The 19,551-nt window shown below is 44.6% G+C and overlaps 2 protein-coding genes across 9 annotated transcripts in view; one reads left to right on the plus strand and one right to left on the minus strand.

Annotated features, from left to right (window-relative positions):
• Positions 1–12,873, plus strand: part of LOC135217298 (general transcription factor 3C polypeptide 5-like) — a 120,104-nt gene extending 107,231 nt beyond the window's left edge. For all 8 annotated transcript variants that reach the window (XM_064253062.1, XM_064253063.1, XM_064253056.1 and 5 more), the window contains exon 5: positions 11,674–12,873. In XM_064253062.1, the coding sequence (XP_064109132.1) occupies positions 11,674–12,752 (1,079 nt within the window). In that variant the 3' untranslated portion in view covers positions 12,753–12,873. The remainder of the gene's footprint in view (positions 1–11,673) is intronic.
• A 723-nt stretch (positions 12,874–13,596) lies between these two features.
• The window catches only part of LOC135217300 (GATOR2 complex protein MIOS-A-like), a 189,681-nt gene continuing 183,726 nt past the window's right edge, over positions 13,597–19,551 (minus strand). The window contains 1 exon segment of the mRNA XM_064253066.1: positions 13,597–14,410. Coding sequence (XP_064109136.1) covers positions 14,323–14,410 — 88 coding nt within the window. The 3' untranslated portion in view covers positions 13,597–14,322.

The raw sequence follows: 19,551 nt of genomic DNA on the forward strand, positions 1-19,551 counted from the left end.
TCAGAAAGTCTGCTAATTGCTGAATGGTGGTACCGAGTGGAGACAAGTTCCCTCTACGACACCAATCACAGTATGCTGACCATTTTCCTTGGTATACTGCTGCCGATGACTTTCTGATATATCCTGCCATCTGCGCTGCTGCTTTTGGCGAAAACCCTCTCGCTCGCAGGAGATACTTGACAGTCTCCACCCGTGAAGTGATAGGGACTTCACCGACAGGTGGTACCTCTCCACGTGCTGCTGACATAGTAGGTTGTTCCATGGGGGTAACTCTCTCGGCATATCTATTAGGAGTTCCAAGAGGTCCGGAAACCATTCTGCCTTTGGCCATAAAGGAGCTACCAGAGTCATTCTGAGGTTCTGAGACCGCATTACCCTGTTCAGAACCTGACGGATTAGACAAAATGGAGGAAATGTGTAAACGTCCAGATTGTCCCATGGGTGTTGTAGCGCATCTTCTGCTACTTCCTCTACGTCTGGGACTACCGAACAATACACTTCCAACTTGTTGTTGTACCTGGTTGCGAATAGGTCTATGATCGGCCTTTCCCACAACATGAGCATCCTGTTCACTACCTGTTGGTGCAAGGACCACTCCATTCCCAGGATCTGATCCCTGCGGCTCAACTTGTCGGCCACTATGTTTCTTTTTCCCGGAATATATCTGGCCCTGATGTCTACTAGGTTCTCTACAGCCCACTGATGAAGTTAAACTGTCATCACATGTAACTGTCAAGAAACTAGACCTTGTTTGTTTATGTAAGCTACTACTGTGGTGTTTTCTGACATCAACACCACTGATTGCCCCTTCACCCTCTCCCTGAATTCCTCTAGTGCTAGAAACGCTGCTTTCAACTCCAGCACGTTTATATGGAGTTCTCTGTCCTCGCCACTCCATTTTGCTGAAACCATCAGCTCCTCCGTACGGGCTCCCCAACCTTCTAGTGATGCATCTGAGAACAGCAAGAGATCTGGAGAGGGTTGCTGAAGGGGAACACCCACTGTCAGATTGTTGTCCTTCACCCACCAAAGCAAGTCTTTCCTCACTTCTGCCGACAAGGGAATCTGCTCGTACGGGTGATCTACTATTGGTGACCAAAACTCCTTCATCCTCCATTGTAGAGATCGAAGGTGTAGCCTCCCTTGTGGTACTAGCTTCTCCAAAGAAGTTAGAACTCCCAGTACTACCTGCCATTGTTTTGCTGGCTGTGTTTTTCCAGAAAGGCATTCACCACTTGTTTGCATTTCTCTACTCTCTGGTCTGTCAGGAATACTTTGGCTTTTATTGTGTCTATAACCATTCCCAGATACACCAGCCGTTGACTTGGATCCAACTGCGACTTCTCCTGATTTATCACAATACCTAAGCTGTGACAAAACTGTAGAAGGGTTGCCCTGTCCCTGAGTAGTTTCTCTCTGGACTTTGCTATCACCAGCCAATCATCTAGATATCTTATTAGCCTGATCCCGAGCATGCGCCCATGTCGACACGAGAGTGAACACTCTTGTAAAAACTTGAGGAGACGTTGTCAATACAAAGCACAGGACTTTGAACTCGAAAACTTTTTCTGCAAGACTGAAGCGGAGGAATTTCCTGGAAGACTGATGGACTGGGATCTGAAAGTATGCGTCCTTCAAGTTGATTGACAGCATAAAGTCCTTGATCCTGACTGCTTGTAGAACCGTCTTTGGAGTTTTCATTTTGAATCGGGGATTTCTTATAAACAGATTCAATGTTGACAGGTCTATTACTGTCCTCCAGTCCCCGTTGGCCTTTGGGTACAAGGAAAATCCTGCTGTAAAACCCCTTTGACCGAATGGATACTTGTCCCATAGCCCCTTTTTCCATCATCATCTTCACTTCCTCTTGCAGAATAAAAGCCTTCTGAGGTTCTTGAGCATAAGCGAGGTGAGGTAATGGCTGTTCTGTCAGGGGTGGGGATACTTCAAACGGAATCAAATACCCAACCCTGAGAACATCCACCACCCACTGCTCTGCTCCCAGTTCCTGCCACACCTTCCAGTGATTTGCGAGGCAACCCCCCACTGGTGTGGCTGTGTGATGAGAGGCGCCCATCCTATCGTCTTGAGCCTCTCCGTCTTCCCCTAATCCCCCTTCCTCTGTTATTTCTATTGTGAAACGGCCAATGAGCTAACTTCTTTAGGGAAGAGGGTCTTGTTGCTCTATTAGGGATATTATGCCTTACTGGCTTCTTTCGAGGTATTTGCTGCTGCCTTACTTCCATAGGGTTAGCTTGACTGTTAGATGTTTTTCTAACTGCCTGCTGTACCAACCTATCATTAGTGTCCATCCTTCTTTTATCTATAGCCTCTTCCAGTATGGCCTCTGGCAACAGCAATTGCGACTCTAAGATATCCCCATTCCTCATTGCTAGCAGGGAATCCAAATCAACAGTGCGGCTTAGTCTAGCCAAAGCTGCATCCCTCCTCATTAACAGGATATTTGCCCAATTATTGGCACTTAAATTTGTCAAGTACACAATTGCTTTGGTACCCGATTGTAGTATCTAATGAACATTGATTCATCCACTACTTTTCTTGTTACTTCTGAGGATGCAATCTTCGCCACTGCTGTTAACCAAAGATCCAGCCAAGAAGCACTCTGAAAGACAGAAGAAGCTGTTGCTTCTAACGTAGCAGCCTCTTGGCAAGTCATCAAAGGGCATTCCATTTTAACTTGATCTAAGGTTAATCCAGGCCTTAACCTTGCCACATTTGGGTTAATTTGTCTAGATAGCAAAGGAACTGTCGGTGTCGTATAATATTTCCTATGTTTCATCACTGGAGGAGGGATAAACTTAAACTATCTATTTGATCTTAAAAAAAGTAATTTTGTCGAAAAATTATTTTTTCCTATATACAAACCTAGGTTGTCTAACAAAAGGATATCCGCGGGAACGCGCTGCCAGTACCGCATACAAAGAGTTCAAACTTGAATCGCTGTCCCTGGGTCTGGGGTAACTGCGCTGGGTGAGCCCGAGCCAGCTTAGGTAGGTCGTTGTGATACCATTCTTTGAGCCCTTAGAATACTTAGTCTAAACAGACACACTCTTCAAAGGGGGGGCCATAACTCAATGAGGGGTGGATGAGGAGGGCCATTAATCCGTTAGACAACCTAGGTTTGTATATAGGAAAAAATAATTTTTTGACAAAATTACTTTTGTTCCGACTAAGTACAAACCGTCGGTTGTCTAACAAAAGGAGACTCGAACTGAGGATGGGAAGGTGAGTGACCTGCACGCACCCTTTGAAGAGCAGTCAATAACTTTACGCGACCTGATGTTAACCCAGACCCGCTTATCCTCATGACACTTTATACGGTAAGGATTCAATAGGGGAGAACCCAAGGGGCTCCGGCTGTTATCCTAACCTATGGTACTAATACTCACTCTGAGAGCTGTTCCTGAAGGATTCTTAGACATCATTCTACTCTCCAGGTAAGTCAGTAGTGGCCAAGTCGTGTCATGAACAGTATAGTCATACGTAGGATACTACCAGGAAACTCACTCATACCCCTTACATTCGGCCAGACTTAGGCGGGAATTGCCGGGAGTGTGTGTGTGTATTTCCAAATTGAGGTACGCAGTGCGGGTGACCGATATGCCTAGAGGATCTCTTGGGCTGCGACAATGGGGCCCAGAGAGAACACCTCCAGAGATTTGAATGTAACTTCTCGTAGGTAGAAGGAGGTGAAGGTGGTTTGACTCTTCCAGGTGCCTGCTCTCAATACCTGACTCACTGAGAGGTTCTTCCTGAAGAGCATAGAGGAGCCTATGCCCCTAACTTCGTGAGCCCTCACCTTCGGCATTGGTACTTCCTTGTCTTCGTAGGCCCTTCTTATAACTTGTCTGATCCAGAAGGAGATGGTATTCTTAGCCACCTCTTTCGGATGCTTGCCTGTGGCCACGAACAGCCGCTTGATAGCCGGTCTGAACTGTCTAGTCCTCTTGAGGTAGGCTTTCATGGCTCTGACCGGGCATAGAATCAGTTCCTCTTTGTCAAAGCTGGTAAAATCCCCCAAGGAAGGAATGAATGGTAAAAGAGGAAAACATCTCATCTGGCCTGGATGGGTCTTGAGTCTGGGTTACAAAGCCAGGGACAAACGAGAACCCCATCTCCCTCCAACGCCTGGTGTGTGACACTTCGTACGACAGCGTGTGTAGCTCGCTGACCCTCTTCGAAGATGCCAGGGCTAAGAGGAAAAGGGTCTTCAAGGTGAGGTTCTTCAAGGAAGCTGAATGTAAGGGCTCATAGGTAAGACCTCTCAAGGATTCCAGGACTAAGGCCACATCCCAGTGGGGAGTCTGTAGCTCTCTCGGGGGACAGGTCTCCCTAAAGTGCTTGAAGAGCAACAAAATTTCTGGAGATGCAGCGAGGTCCATGCCTTTCAACGAGAATACTTGATTTAAAGCCGCTCTATAACCCTCCACTGCCGATATGGATAGTCGTTTATCCTTCCTGAGGTGGTGGAAAAAACTCGCTAGTTGAGGGATGGTGGGCTCGTCTGGGGCAATGCCTTTATCTTGACACCAATCTTGAAACAGTCGCCACTTTCCCTGGTACAATCTGCCTGAGGATGGTTTTACAGGATTGGCCATGGCCTCAGCTAACTGCCTGGAAAAACCTCTACCACGGAGGATTTTGACGACAGTCTGAACCCGTGTAAGCGGAGGGCTGACAGATTTGGGTGTAGGCATCAGTTGTTGGGTTAGGCGAGGAGGTCTACTCTGTCTGGTAGGCTTACCGGGTCCTCCAACTGGAGATCCAGCACTTCTGGGAACCAGGGGGTTTCCAGCCACCAAGGAGCTACTAAGGTTACTCGTAGGTTCTGTGAGTAGCGAATCTTCTGAAGGATCTTCTGGAGGAGGGGGAAAGGCGGGAAGGCGTAAGCGTCCAGGTTCTTCCAATCCTGCAGGAGGGCATCCTCTCCCGCTGCCCGCGGGTCTGGGAGTGGGGAGAAGAACACTGGGAGCTTCCTGTTCCATGCGGTGGCAAAGAGGTCTATCGAAGGAGAGCCCCACCTCTTTATCAGGCCATCTGCTACTTCTTGATGGAGGGACCATTCTGTGTTGGTTATCTGTCCCCTCCTGCTCAGATGGTCTGCCCAAACATTTTTCTTGCCCGGAATATATCTTGCTTTGAGGGTGATGTCCATTTCCTCTGCTAACTCCTGGATTTGTACTGCCAGGCGACAGAGATCCAGTGAGACTGTGCCCCCCTGTTTGTTTAGATATGCCACCACCGTGGAGTTGTCCGACATTAGGCCCACCGTTTTCCCTTGGAGTTGAGACAGGAAGTGCTGAAGGGAGAGGAAGACTGCCTTCAATTCCAAGACATTGATGTGAACTGCTCTCTCTTCTTCCGACCACAGGCCGCTCACTTCTTCCTCCGTCAGGTGCGCCCCCCACCCTTCTTTTGATGCATCTGTGAAGAGAAGAATCTCTGGGGTTCTTGGACTGAGAGAGATCCCCCCTTGGAGGTGGGAAGGAACCATCTACCACTCCAGGGACTTCCTTACTTCTTGAGAGAGAAGAATTTTGCTGTTGGGGTCCCCTTCCTGAGGAGACCATTGCTTCTTGAACAGCCACTGAAGAGGCCTCATACGCCTTCTGCTGTGAGGCACTAGTCTCTCTATTGAGGCCATGTGTCCTAAGATGGACTGGCAGAGTTTGGCAGTGGGAGGGCTGGGCCCCAAAGCTCTCCGCACTTGAGTCACTAGGCTGGAGACCCTGTTCTCCGAGGGGAAGGCCTTCATGAGGGATGAATCTAGCGCCATTCCGAGGTACACCATCCTTTGTCTGGGAGTGAAGTCCGACTTGTCGACATTCACCACCACTCCCAGTTCCTGAACGAATAACAAAACTAGCTGAAGGTGATCCGCACACTGCGCAGCCGTCTCGGCTAAGATGAGCCAATCGTCCAGGTAGCGGAGGAGACGGATGCCTCTTGCGTGTGCCCATACCGCCTGGTGAACACCTGTGGGGCTGTCGCGAGGCCGAAGCACAGGCAGGTGAACTGCAGAGTCTTTCCCTTGCTGACAATCCTGAGGAATTTCCTGGAGGAGGGGTGAACAAGGACTTGGAAGTAGGCATCTTGAAGGTCTATTGAGGCCATGAAGTCTCCCTCCCTGACACAAGCTCGGACGGAGTCTGCCGTTTCCATCCGAAACTTTGTCAGAGAAAGGAACTTGTTGAGGGGTGAAAGGTCTATGACTGGCCTCCAACCCCCTGTTGCCTTTTCTACCAGGAAGAGTCTGGAGTAGAACCCTGGACCTGGATCCTGAACCTCTTCCAACGCCCCTTTCTGAAGTAGCTTGGATATTTCCTCCTTCAGGGCCCGTCCGCGGTCCGAGTCCGGTCGATAGGAAGGGACTTGGATGGGGGTAGGGGATAGAGTGGGAGTTGACTGGAAGGGAAGACAGTAGCCTGACTTGATGACCTGCAGGGTCCAATCTTCCGCTCCTGCTTGCTGCCACACTTGCCAATTGGCAGCCAAGCAACCCCCTACCTTCCGCTGACGGGCAGGATCTGGCCTAGAACTTCTTGCGGGGCCCCCCTCTCTTCTGTTACCTTTCTGCTTTCGCTCCTTTGATGGAAAGGGACGAGTCTTCTCTATGGAACTTGTCTTTCGACACAGAGTATGGTTTCTTCTCTTCTCTCCTACGCACGGGAAAGGACGGTCTCTGCGCTTCTCTTACTTGTTGGCTAATTTGTGGTGCTGGCCGTGGTCTATGGCCCGGCATTCCGGTATTGGAGAGAGCCCTAGATTGGAGAGATTGCTCCGTCTTCTCCGCTGCCTTGCGAACTTCTTCCGCTGGAATAAGTTCTTTCTGGAACAGCGGGTTTTTCCTTAAGTCCGGGAGGAGGTCTCTCACTACTGGCGATTTGGCCTCCTTGAAGGCATTCTCTCTCCTTTACACCTCCATATTAGCCCACAGGACCACTAAATTGTCTGCCTGGTGTGAGAGAGTCTTGATCCCACACTGCATGAACGAAGACAAGTTCTGCTGCTGCTGAGGCTGGAGCTCGGGTAAGAACTGCGGAAGTGCAGCCAGTAAACGTTCCATCCACGAATTCGTAGCGAGGGCCAGAGCTAGAGCGCGAATGAGTCCTTCAGTTTCTGAGGGAGAGAGCAAGAGGTGCTTCTTCTGTAAGGCGTCCAGACTGACATCTAAGAGATCTGCAAGGTCCCTGGAATATGCAGACTCCCTTAGTTTGTCACCTGTTGGCCTATAATACCTGCTGGCCCCCTGAGCAGGGATAGGAAGCCACCTCTGTTTCTCTGATACCCTAGTTGGTGAAGTCGTGGCTTCTCGGGATGCTCTAGCCATGGCTAGCCTAACCTGGTTGCTCCAGGGGAGACTGACTGAGGGGGGCTGCGAATTCTTCAGGTTGAGCACCTTATGCACCTCTGACTGAAACTCTTGGTTTAGCTCCTCAGTTTCCATTAGGCCATTGGCGCTTCTAATAATCGACAGAATCTGGTTGAATGATAAGGGCTCGGGTTCCGCAGGTGAGCTAATCTGACTGCCGTCCGAATCGGGGTCAGAATCGGGCTCCCCCTCGGAGCAGGAATTGGGCTCGGAATCGGAGTCAGAACTGTCACCCAAATCTGGAAACAGTTCCTCCGACTTCTTCTCCAATAGGAACTTCTTCCTGGCTTCTTCCATCTTTCTGGCAGACTCCTCGAGACTGGTGTTCTTCTTCTCAACTTGCTGGGAAACCTCCTTTCTGGAGCTCAACTAATCCTCCACCGCCTGTTTAACCAGGTTCGCAATGTCCAGTGCGGGGCTAACTGATGGAGGTGGTGCGGAGGTACTAGGCTCAAGCCTAGGCCTAGATTTCTCGGGCATCAACGCTGGCACTGGTCTCTCAGCGTGACCTTGGCCTTGCGGCATTGAAAGGTCTCCGTTGATGCTCCTCCTACGAGCTTTGTGGCTGGCTGGCTTCTTGCGTCGGGTTGCCGCAACTTCAGGAGGGGAGAGGGCCTCCGGCTCCTGCGAGTTGGGTCCCGTTCCGGGCTCCTTAGCACTGTCCTCAGGATGGGAGGGTGAGGCGTCAGGTCCGTCACTGGATCCGTCCTGGGGCTGGGCTGATTGTGCCCGAGAGGAACAGGGGGTTAACTCGGCACCGGGCTGTGTCTCGGTACTGCTACGGTCATAACGAGATAGTTCGGCCTTTAGGCTAGGCAGGAACAAGATCTCGGTTGAAGCCCCCTTCTTGTTACGCTTCGAGGCAGGAACATGGTTCCCAGCCCCTAAGGCAGCTTCTTTCCTCTTACCTGCTTTCCTAGCCCCCGACGACGAAGGTTTCTTTAGCCTAAGTCTCTTGGGAAGGACACTAGGCTCACTAACTGGGTCCCCAGTTAATAAGGAGGAAGGATTACTAGGCCTAGTGTTCTCCAATTGGGCACTATCCTCCTCACACATGACCTTAGGTCCCACAGTAGTCGGCCTAGGCCTAGCCTTATCGGAATCAACACTAGCGTCACTGAAAAAGCTTTTATGCGCCTCATAATAGAGCCTCCACTGATCATTATTCCACTGCGCACATGTTGAACACGATGTATCAGGGGAACATGCAAAACCCCTACATGCAATACACCACAGATGAGGATCCGAGGTTGGCGAAGGCAAAGATGTGCCGCAACGCATGCCATCGGAAACACACACACAAATCCTCCCCGAAAAACCCACCATAGATCCGCCTTCCATACTTACAGGGAAGTTAGGATGCTAGGTAATACTAATAAGGATAAATAAAAGGATAGGAAAAGGGCACTGGGGAAGCACTCAAGCACAGGATGTCAAAGATATATCACGATATAAAACGACTACAGTCGGCGGTCATGCGTTGTTCATCTCAAGTTGGGTCAAGGCGGAAGGAGTAGGTGTTGACACGACGGCTACCGCGAAAAGAATGGTATCACAACGACCTACCCAAGCTGGCCCGGGCTGACCCAGCACAGTTACCCCAGACCCAGGGACAGCGATTAAAGTTTGAACTCTTTGTATTCGGTAGTGGCGGCACGTTCCCGCAGATATCCTTTTGTTAGACAACCGACGGTTTGTACTTAGTCGGAACAAATTATCCCTTCCCACAATCTGTGCATTTACGTATTGTAAAACGGACTCCGCATGACTTGAACAAGGCAATTCATACGACACCTTGGTATCCTTTTTCAACCCAAACACCATGTCAATCCCCGGAGGAAGCATACTGGCAGGTGTTTCCATTCTCCCCGAAAGGTTATTGAATTGACGAATCAAATCAATCACCTCCACATACGAAGCCAGAAACTCTTGGTTTTCTCCTTCCTCCGGTTCTAGCGTACTGTGCTCAGCCACAGGAGAGACTATTCTGTTTTATTTACATTCGTAAAATATCATCAGATTTCTTATTACAGATATGATCAAAGCTGGGTTTAAAAATTGCAGCTCCTTTATTTATAAACATAGTAAATTAAATGAAGTACATGCGTGTTTTTGCCAGTTTCAGACAGCGGTTTTGCCTCAAACAGCACATCGGCAATCAGCCGTTTCTTGATACTGATGTTTATGTCGGTACAGGTTTATGCTGACTTCATCTAAAATTCTAAAACCTGGTACATATTTCTTAGTGGAGGATGGAGTCATATTTTTGCTTGGAAAGAGAGAGAGAGAGAGAGAGAGAGAGAGAGCGAGAGAGAGAGAGAGAGAGAGAGAGAGAGAGAGAGAGAGGGGGGGGGGGGGTAAGGTTGTTACACTGACATGTATTTATTAGCAAATGTTGAATAATATTGTTCTGAGAATAATGACCGTTTTAATAAAACTTTTGTTTTACAGTATCTAATCATATTGCTTGCATTATTACCATATTGAATTATAATATGAGCAGAGCGATCTGCCATTTGCATTCTAGTTTTGTTTACATTCTTAAAATGATGTTACTGATATCATCACCGTCTTTAGTTGCCGAATGGAACTCAATTTATACATTTCTTTTGTACATATTATCAAAGCTGAACTTAAAAATTGCAGCTACTTTATTTATAAATGCAGATTAAATGAAGTACGTGTGTGTTTTTGCTGGTTTTAGACGTGTTTTTGCCTCCAAAATTTATAGTTCCCAGTCATTTTTTATTTACGAGCACTGTTGTTTACTAAAGGCCAATATTTCCTTGGTAGTACTTTATAATCAAACTAAAGTGTTTTGTGATATCAATAGTTTCCCAGTTATCCTTAATATTCGAATTTGTTCCAATTTTAAAGGAATACAATCATGGGGATCTACTTACAAGGGGTATTTCTCTGCTATTAGTTTAATAAATTGCGGGTCATCTTGTACGCCAAACATACCTTTAAATCTACAATTTTGCATGAAAAATTGGGGGTCGTCTTATGCGTAGGGTCTCCCTATACAACGGCATATAAGGTAATTGTTTGCAGTCTCTTTTATACCCTCTATGAACTAATTAGTTATTCAACCAATATCTAACTTTGCCTTAGCACAATAGATAAACTTCATGAGCTGTATGAAGGAATTACTTTTGCTAAGGTGTGGCCTTTGGTGGAATTTTATACTGTCCTTAACTTTCTATGAAAAGCGAGATTTTTGGCAAGAAGTCAGTCATCATCTCTATTTATATTTGCTCTTTTTTTCATTCTGGGGGAATTAGAGCCAGTTAAAGTTGCTCAAGAAAATGTTGAGAAACCAAGAGTGAAGCTTATAATTTATAATCATGGAGAAGCTGAAACTTTTTTTTTTTTTTTTCTGGTGAAACTTACAGATGGCTTTAAAGAGAATGATTGCTTATTTTTTGTTTTAGCCATATGAAGCTTGCTTAGTACAACATGACTGCAGTGAGCTGATATGATAATTATGACAAAAAGTTGATGAGGTTGTCACAGGAATAATATAAGGAAAAAAAAATGTAGAAAAATTAGTTTAAAATAGTGTTAGTAGATAAAGCATCTAGCGGGTAATTATTAGCTCAGTTGAAAACATATGGAATACTTCCCTTCTAAAACATTGTTCACATAATATAATAGTGCTATATCTCATGCTTTAGAAATGCAGGCTAGTATTCTTAAAGTACCATCCCCTCTTCCCTGATGACTGGAAATGATATTTTTTTCACATACAGTTACTACTACTCTACTATGTACTAAATTTGGATGATTTGGTGCTTGTTTCAGTTGGTGAATATGGCTACAATTTTTTTTTCTCTAATCACAGCCCTTACCAGTATGTTGCCATATTTATATGGTCATGAAAGAACAGTTCAGTATTGAGAGAATTTCTGTGATGCCTGCCTCTATCATCACTTTCGTCAAGAATGGAAGTTTTGCATTGTTCTGCCATTATTTTGTATTTATTACCAATGAAACCTCAAAGTTTGCATCTTTAATTTTAGTATTAATATCAAAATATATATTGTTGAAAGGTTATGTCTATCCAGATTTAAGTAGTGCATGTTTGTTCACATGTTAGTGTACCTTGGCTCTAATGTTATTCTTTTGTGATTATATTATTAGCCAAGTTTTTGGTTCTGATGATATTCTTTAGTGATTGTATTAATTATTAGCCAAGTTAGAAGCTTTTTATACTTTAAAATTAACTAGGCAAGAGAATTTAGTTACATTGTATGTACAGTACAACTTGTTTCTTACAGATTTGTGTGACTTCCAGTATGTGCCTTTAATGACTGGAGAAGATGGCTGCAGTCAAGTGTGTATTTATAATGATCTTGTTCCAAGAGGTATGGAAAGTGCCAACTGGCTACATCAGCCAGCACCCTTGTACCTTCCACCTGCTGCTTTTACTCGCATGGACACACCACAAGATTATCGATATCGACGGGAAGCCAATAGTGACCCCAAATCAAAAGTGCCTCAGAATATCATTTGTCGCACTCGGCAGAGAAGGACACACTTTGCAATTTTTCAAACATTTAAAGATGAAGATGTACCAAAGTGTCCTCTTCAGGGAGCAATGTCTCAAATCAGAATAAAATTCATGGAGAATGCTCTTTATCAGGGTTTGAAGGAAGAGTTTGAAAAACGACCAATTTGGTCGAAGAATGCTCTTAGAGTTCGCCTAGATTATACCAAGGATAAACTCAAATATCTTTTACCAACCCTGTCATATTATTTTCATACAGGACCATGGAGGAATCTGTGGGTGCGATTTGGATATGATCCCCGTAAAGACCCTACTGCTTGGATATACCAGACATTTGACTACCGCATAAGACAAGCTGGTGGTGTTAAAACAAAAGTAGAGGCCAAACGCAGTTATTCAAATTATGTTTTGCCTTATAAAAGTTCAAATGCATCTAGGAGAAAGATTTCAGTCATTCATTCTTTACATTTAGGGCAAGGGGGAGATGATGATAGTGAAACTAACAGAGATTCTGAAAAGAACTTGGAAGAACTATATATATTCAGACCAGGGATGATTCCACCATATAGGCAAATGTTTTACCAATATTGTGATATTCAGGTACCTGAAATACAGAAGCTTTTAGAAGATTCTATTTTAACTGGAGCAAATAAAGTATGTTCTGAAAAACATGGATGGTTACCAGCAGGCGTAGAAGCAAAGTGCCGTGATATTATATCTCGGCTAATTGAAAAAACACTGGCTGAGAGAACAGCTCAAGGACAAGGTCTGGATGAGGAAGAATTGAGGTCAAATTCTGACACGGACTCTCCTACAGAAGGCAATTCTACTGAAGAAGAAATTAACTAATTTAGAGGGCATTAGCACACATGTAGCTATCATGTTCATGAAGTGCAGTCATTATACAGTACTGTCATAGAAAGGGAAATTGATCCCTGCCAAAATATAGTGCAATTAAAAAGACAGAAATCCCTGCTTTTGTGGATGTCATCGAATATTTTTAAAATTACTCCACAACCGTTAGAACTATCAAAACATTGACAGCCAAGCAATCAGTGATAGACCACCCCTTATAATATGAAAATGGCCACCCAAGCATCAGTACGATGGGTTGGACTCATGAAAGTATGTACAGTCTGTTATCTTTCAGTACCATTTGTTTTGTCATCTCTGACTATTACATGTTCTTTTCCTTTTTCCCTAGAGACAGTGTAGAATGTTAGCCACATATAAGTATTGGTTACATGTGACAGAGCAAGAGAAAGAAGGATGCAACATTAAAGATAAGGGAAGCAAAACCAATAGGACAGCACTCAAAATTGATCAGCCACCCATTTCCAGGGAAAGTTAGTATAATACTATATGTATATGGTTGCAATAATGACACATGCATTATGTCAAAAGAATGTCTCCAAATAAAAATTTGGAAGTTAATTTCTTTACACAGAATTGTATAATTTCTCTATATTCTTGTTTTAAGAATGAAATTCCTCAAAAATATAATTCCATTTGTCTTACTACTCAAAGAAACCAGTAGTCTCCTGTAAAAAAAACATTTACTTACTATAGACAACCTTCAAGATATAATTAAAGCCAATTTCATTTGCAATATAAATCAGAATTGACATAAATCTCTGCAGTGTTGTACTGGAAAGCACAAATTATCAACCCATGAATACTAATTCATCTTAAAAATGTTACAAAATTTTTATTTTTAAAATACATACATTGTAGCATTCCACATATTAGAAAGTCATTTCATAAAATTTCCAAGGACAGGAAACAAAGATACTAATATAATTTGGCTAACAGCTCTTAAGTCGGCCGAAATAAAAATTAAATAATCTTCACAAAATGTTTTAAGATTATTAAAATAGATAACAGGGTTATGGTTTAGTTTCCATAACTGTACTCATATTACAAAAGGAGTGAAATTTTATGACAATCTTTTAAAAAAGCAACACATATAGTGACTTCTTATGTGCTACTAAAATCATATTCTCAGAAGAAAGGAGTAAAACAAAATAAAAGGTCATATTCTTAAAAGAAAGAAGTAAAACAAGGTAAAAGGACTATACACATTACTACAGTATATGTCTACTCTACAGACAATGCCATTTGGAATTCATATACATGTACATAAAAATATATTTTTTTGCAAAAAATTTATTAGCACCACTTAAATTACCAATATACTGAAGGTATAAACATAAAAAGCATTTCAATATGAAATCTCAGAATGTTACAATAACTGTTACTATTCTTTACATATCAAGGTAACAAAACATATAACCTTTTAAAGATGTCTTTTATGCAAATCTTTTTTTATTTTTTTACAGACCCTAAAGTAAGTTTCCATACAAAAGTTTAAAAAATGCAAATAGTTGCTTAATAATTTTAAGTTATCTTCGGTATGAATTTACGTGGATGACGATGGAATTCTACTGACTGTGTCCAGTAACATACATTTACAATTACATTGTGTTACAGGACATTCGGTATGTTCCCTGAAAAAAAAAAATGCAATTTTAAAACAAGTTCTATGTATCTACAAATTTACATCACAGGGAAAAATTCATCTACAAACACATTTCTAAAAAAAAAAGACAATTTGTCGAAAATTGCATTTTTCCTAACTATACAAACCTGAGGTCCTTTAACAATAGGAAGTAGCTAGCGGCAGCTGGAACGGTCGTAAGCTTGAACAAGGGGAGAACGGTAGTTAACTGCTTGTCCGACAGTCGCGCGGCTAAACAAATCACTTTTGCTTTTGGCCCATGCAAAATACGCAGAGTGAGGGGTGGCATGAGGAGGGACTATATGTAAAGGACCTCAGGTTTGTATAGTTAGGAAAAATGCAATTTTCGACAAATTGTCATTTGTTCCGATACGTAATACAAACCATCGGTCCTTTAACAATAGGAAGACACACTTCTTGGTGGGAGGAATCTGAGTCTTTTGATGAACTGACTGGTGTTCATCCATCCCTGGAATGCCTCCCTGGTCATAAGAGCGAGGGAGGGATCCAAGCCTCTGTCCGATTGATCGGGGTGTGCACCGCAGGATCAATGGTCAGACCTCTGGGCCGAGTACTAAGAGAGAGGCAAGCGTATCTCTTCGTACCAGCAAGCAAGAACTTGTTCCTGTTTGCAAGAGGCAACATAAAGTATGGGTTTGTCTCAAGCTGGCATCCACTTCCTCCCCCTTGTTGGAGGAAGTGGTGGATATGCGCTCCTATCCCTAGTGAAAGGGATAGGATGGGGCTCTGTTGAGTAGCTCACCTGCATCTCGTCCTTATCCAGCAGGGTGACGACCGTGTCCCTCTACCCACAGGTAGAGGGGAAGAAAAAGATGGGAAGAGGAGCCAGTCACACTCTCATTCACTCATCCATTCTTACGGTCACACCAGGACTCGATGCTGTTCAGCCTGCGAGGGTCTGGGTTCGCTACACGTGTTGAGCAGCCACCACGGGTCCCAAGGAAAAGATCCAAGGACCTGTGGGCAATATCCCGAAGGTAGAAGGAGGTGCATGTGGTCTGGTTGGACCAGACCTCTGCCTTCAGTACCTGCGCCACGGAGAAGTTCTTGCGGACAAAGCAGCATCTCCTTCGCATCAAAGGCAGTGAAGTCCATTAGGGAGGGGATTGTGAACGACTTGAACCGATCGTCAGGGACCGAAGGGTTCTGAGTCTTCGCTACGAAGTTCGGTACGAAATCGAGCGTCACGGATCCCCATCCCCTGGATGCTTGACTTCGCAGGAAAAGTCATGCAGTTTCCTCAGAGGAAAAGAAGGGAATAGTCGCATGACCTATCCCTCTTCTCGACTTCGGTGATGTCCAGTACCCATACTGGTCTGTCCGTTTGCCATGAAGTCTCTCGCATCTTCCTATCCCCAAGCAGCGAAGTTCTCGGTAGTGGATAGGACACCGACACCACTCCATGGTGGGTGTCGATGGTATGGGTACTGTGACAAGCCATTAAGACGAAGTAATGATTGCTCCGTAACAACCGAACTAAGTCCACAGCGTAGTTCGTAACTGACTTTGGCGCTCTGACAGCTGCCGACTGACTGGTTCGGTATCGGAAGTTAGGCGAGTTGTCCAAGCATCCGAGTAAGTCACGTGACCTTCGCCTTTTAAAGGGTTATGCCGAGAGACCAAACAAATAATGTTTTTATACATTCAACTTACCTGCCAGATATATACTTAGCTTTAGACTCCATCGTCCCGACAGAAATTCAAATTTCGCGGCACACGCTACAGGTAGGTCAGGTGATCTACCGTCCTGCCGCTGGGTGGCAGGAATAGGAACCATTCCCGTTTTCTATCAGAATTTTTCTGTCGCTCGTATTGTAAACAACGTTTGCGGTACCTCCTGACTTGATTTTCGTTTTTCATCACCATCGATCTTCTGGGCTGTCTTTTGCAGGGAAGTACTGGGTCTTTGGTTCGGCATACGCTTTTAGTAACTTTTTAATGTATTTAGCTTCGAGTTTTCGAAGAAAAAATTTACGTGAAACTACCGACCGGTAGACACTCACATATTTTGCAATAAAGGGAAACTTTGATATCTATTCACTAATACGTGTAAGAAGTGTTAAAAAAAAAGCTTGATTGAGGAATTTAAACACTAACTTCCTATTCAAGGAAGTCAGAAAGCATATTACTAAAAACGCTTCCTTTAGAAGCGTTAATATGTCTCGTATTAACGAGCAATTAGAGTATTAACAATACTAGTAGTTGTTGCATCCTCATCACCTTCTTACCTCACAGAAACTACAAATTCATCTTGTGAAAATTTGAAGAATAAATCTAGAGAGCTCATAATGTGAGCTCTTAAAAAAGGTAAGAAGTGAATATAGTGTTTCCAGTGCAGTGGAGGGTGCGTTCTGTTCGGCTCCATCTCGCTCCCAGGCCTAGTCCTCTTCCAAGCTCCCAAGCCGAGAGGAGAAGGAATGTCGAAAGCCTTACGGAGGTTACGGAGAATCCCCACCGATCAGGCGTCCCCTCGGCAGGATCTGGAGCATCCCAGACTGCCAAGGAGGGCCATTGCAAAGGCATCCTTAAAAAAATGTGCGTCTCTTCATTCGATTCTTCATCTTACATCCGAAAAGACAAAGAATGGACATGTTTGGAGTTCGGATGATCTAGCGTGTTCTCGGAAAGTTAAGAGAACACTAAGTGCCATCTGGGCTAGAAGCGGGAGCCGCGTTCCAGCAGTCCAAGCGCGAGCCGCGTTCCAACAGTCCAAGCGAGAACCAGAGTCTGATCTCCTGTTTCGTTTTCTTCCATGAAGTGTGGAGTTGTATCCGAGCTTCCTGAGAATGTTCCGCCTTCTCCCAAGAAACTAGCTCCTATAGATGAGTGGTTTTCTTCAGCCCTAGAAGAACCATCTTGGCAAGGAGCGCCAGGCAGGACAGAAGCCCTTTCCAGGCAGGAGGAACTTTCCGGGAGAGGAGATTAACAGAGAGGAGCTTTCTAGGCGCAAGGCGCCTTCAAATCGAAAACAAATGTCCAAGAGCGAAGAGCCTTAGAATCAAGTGGACAAACAGAAGGATCTTTCCATGGATCGTTCCGAGCAAGAGGCACCTTCCAAGAGTGAGGAGCCTATTAGGCGCTCGGAACTATCCAGACGCACGGAACCTACCACAATAACGGAACGTTCCAAGCACGAGTTTCCTTCCAGGCGCTCGGAACATTCCGAACGTTCCGAACTTTCCAGACAAGCGGAAGAATTTTCCAATCAGGAATCTTTTTCCAGACACACGGAACCTTCCACAAGAATGGAACGTTCCAGGCGCGAGTTTCCTTCCAAGAGAACGGAACCTTCCGCACAAGCGGAACTTTCCAGACGCTCGGAAGCTTCCAGATACGAATCGCCTTCCAGGCGCTCGGAATTTTCCAAGCAGGAATCTTTTTCCAAACGCGCAGAACATTCCACACAAGCGGAATTTTGCAAGCGCTCGGAACCTTCTGCACAAGCGGAAACTTCCAGACGCACGGAACTTTCCAGGCGCGGATCGCCTTTCATACGCTCGGAACTTTCCAAGCGGGAATATTTTTCCGGATGCGCGGAACATTCCAAACGCGGAACTTTCCAGGCGCGCGGAACCTTCCGCACGAGAGAAACTTTCCAAGCGCGAAGAACTTTCCACCAAAGCGGAACATTCCAGACATGCGGAATCCTCCAGGCTGGGGTCGCCTTCCAACAGTTCTTCTCCTCGGAAACGATCTTCCTCTTCGGGACTTCAGAAATCGGAAAGATCTGTTGTATCGTGCAAGAGAATAGAAAAGACTTCTAGTTCTCTTCCAAAGGAACAGAGAGAGTCTTTTTCCGCCTGTCTTTCACCGAATAGGGGCTTTTCTACTTCAGTACGTGAGTGACCTACAAAGGCGCAAGATGTCGCACAGGCGGCCGTCGCTTTTGTCAGAATGATACTTATACTGAGAGAAGCCCTTCTCCAATATTCAGAAGACTGCTGTAACAGGCAGTTCCTCTCAACGTGGATTCTCTCCTTCATTCTTACTCATCGGCGTTAGGGAATGACTGCGGAAAGGGAACATCAATTTTTTCCTTTCGTAAACCCTAGATCTGAACTGGAATCCTGTCCCTTCCGCGATTTCTTTGGAAATCATGAAGACTTAACGAGTGCCTGGATTAAATTCCCTATACTCTTTGTATCTTAATGGGTTAGTTCTCATTCACAAAGATCTCAATACTTAGCATATAGCTCTCTTGGACAAGATTCGGAGGAGCTCTCATTCATTGATTAGAGGCTCTTCCAAGTAATAGACGCGTAGAATATGTCCTTTTAGTCTTATGTCCAAGAAATTAGAAAGCTTAAGAGATTCTCTTTGATCCTCGGTTCTCACTTGGGATCTCCTTTGGATAATACTAGTTCGTTCTATTAACGAAAAGAACGAAGATAGTAAAATTTTCCATTCTCTCCTTGCCTCGGCAAGGAAAGAATGGAGTAGATAATTTTCTGTATAGGAATACTGTATGGTCGAGTCATATGCGCATACCGTAATTACTCTATGGTTGCCAACTGAATTCCCTGTGTCTTCCAGGGATTTCGTAGGTAAGGATTACACTTAAAGAGTTTCTTATGACAACACCGACTCAGCTTCTGTATTTAAAGAAGGATGTTTCGCTTAAATATGCATTACTGGATACTTCCTTAAGCTCGAGAATAATTTTACCATATTCCTTCATTGAATGGAATAACTGGCAACTCAGGAAGAATGTACTTCTCTCGCTGTCTCGTCTGTCTGTAAGCCAATACAGTACCATCTAGTTCTCGGTCTTGGTCAGTTAGTTATATCTCTCTCTCCTTCGGCATTGACTGACTGTACGTTTCTCTCCCTTACAATCACGGACTTAGCCTCGAATTGAGGGGATTTGTAGGCAAGCATGAATAACATTGTCTGAGTTTTTGCTAAGAAGCTTTCAATAGAAAGATCTCTTACAACCTTTCAATGCTGTTTACCGCAATGTAACAGAATTATAGATTATTCTACCAAGGTAGAGCACTATATTATATAATGCTTTCATGCCTACGAAAGCATAGCCTTATTAGAGAACGGAGCATGCTCAGTGAGGAGATGGATGAGTCTAATGGGAACCGTTTTTCTTCGTGGCAGAAG

Source organism: Macrobrachium nipponense, chromosome 7 (assembly GCF_015104395.2).
Source record: "Macrobrachium nipponense isolate FS-2020 chromosome 7, ASM1510439v2, whole genome shotgun sequence".
Lineage (NCBI taxonomy): Eukaryota > Metazoa > Arthropoda > Malacostraca > Decapoda > Palaemonidae > Macrobrachium > Macrobrachium nipponense.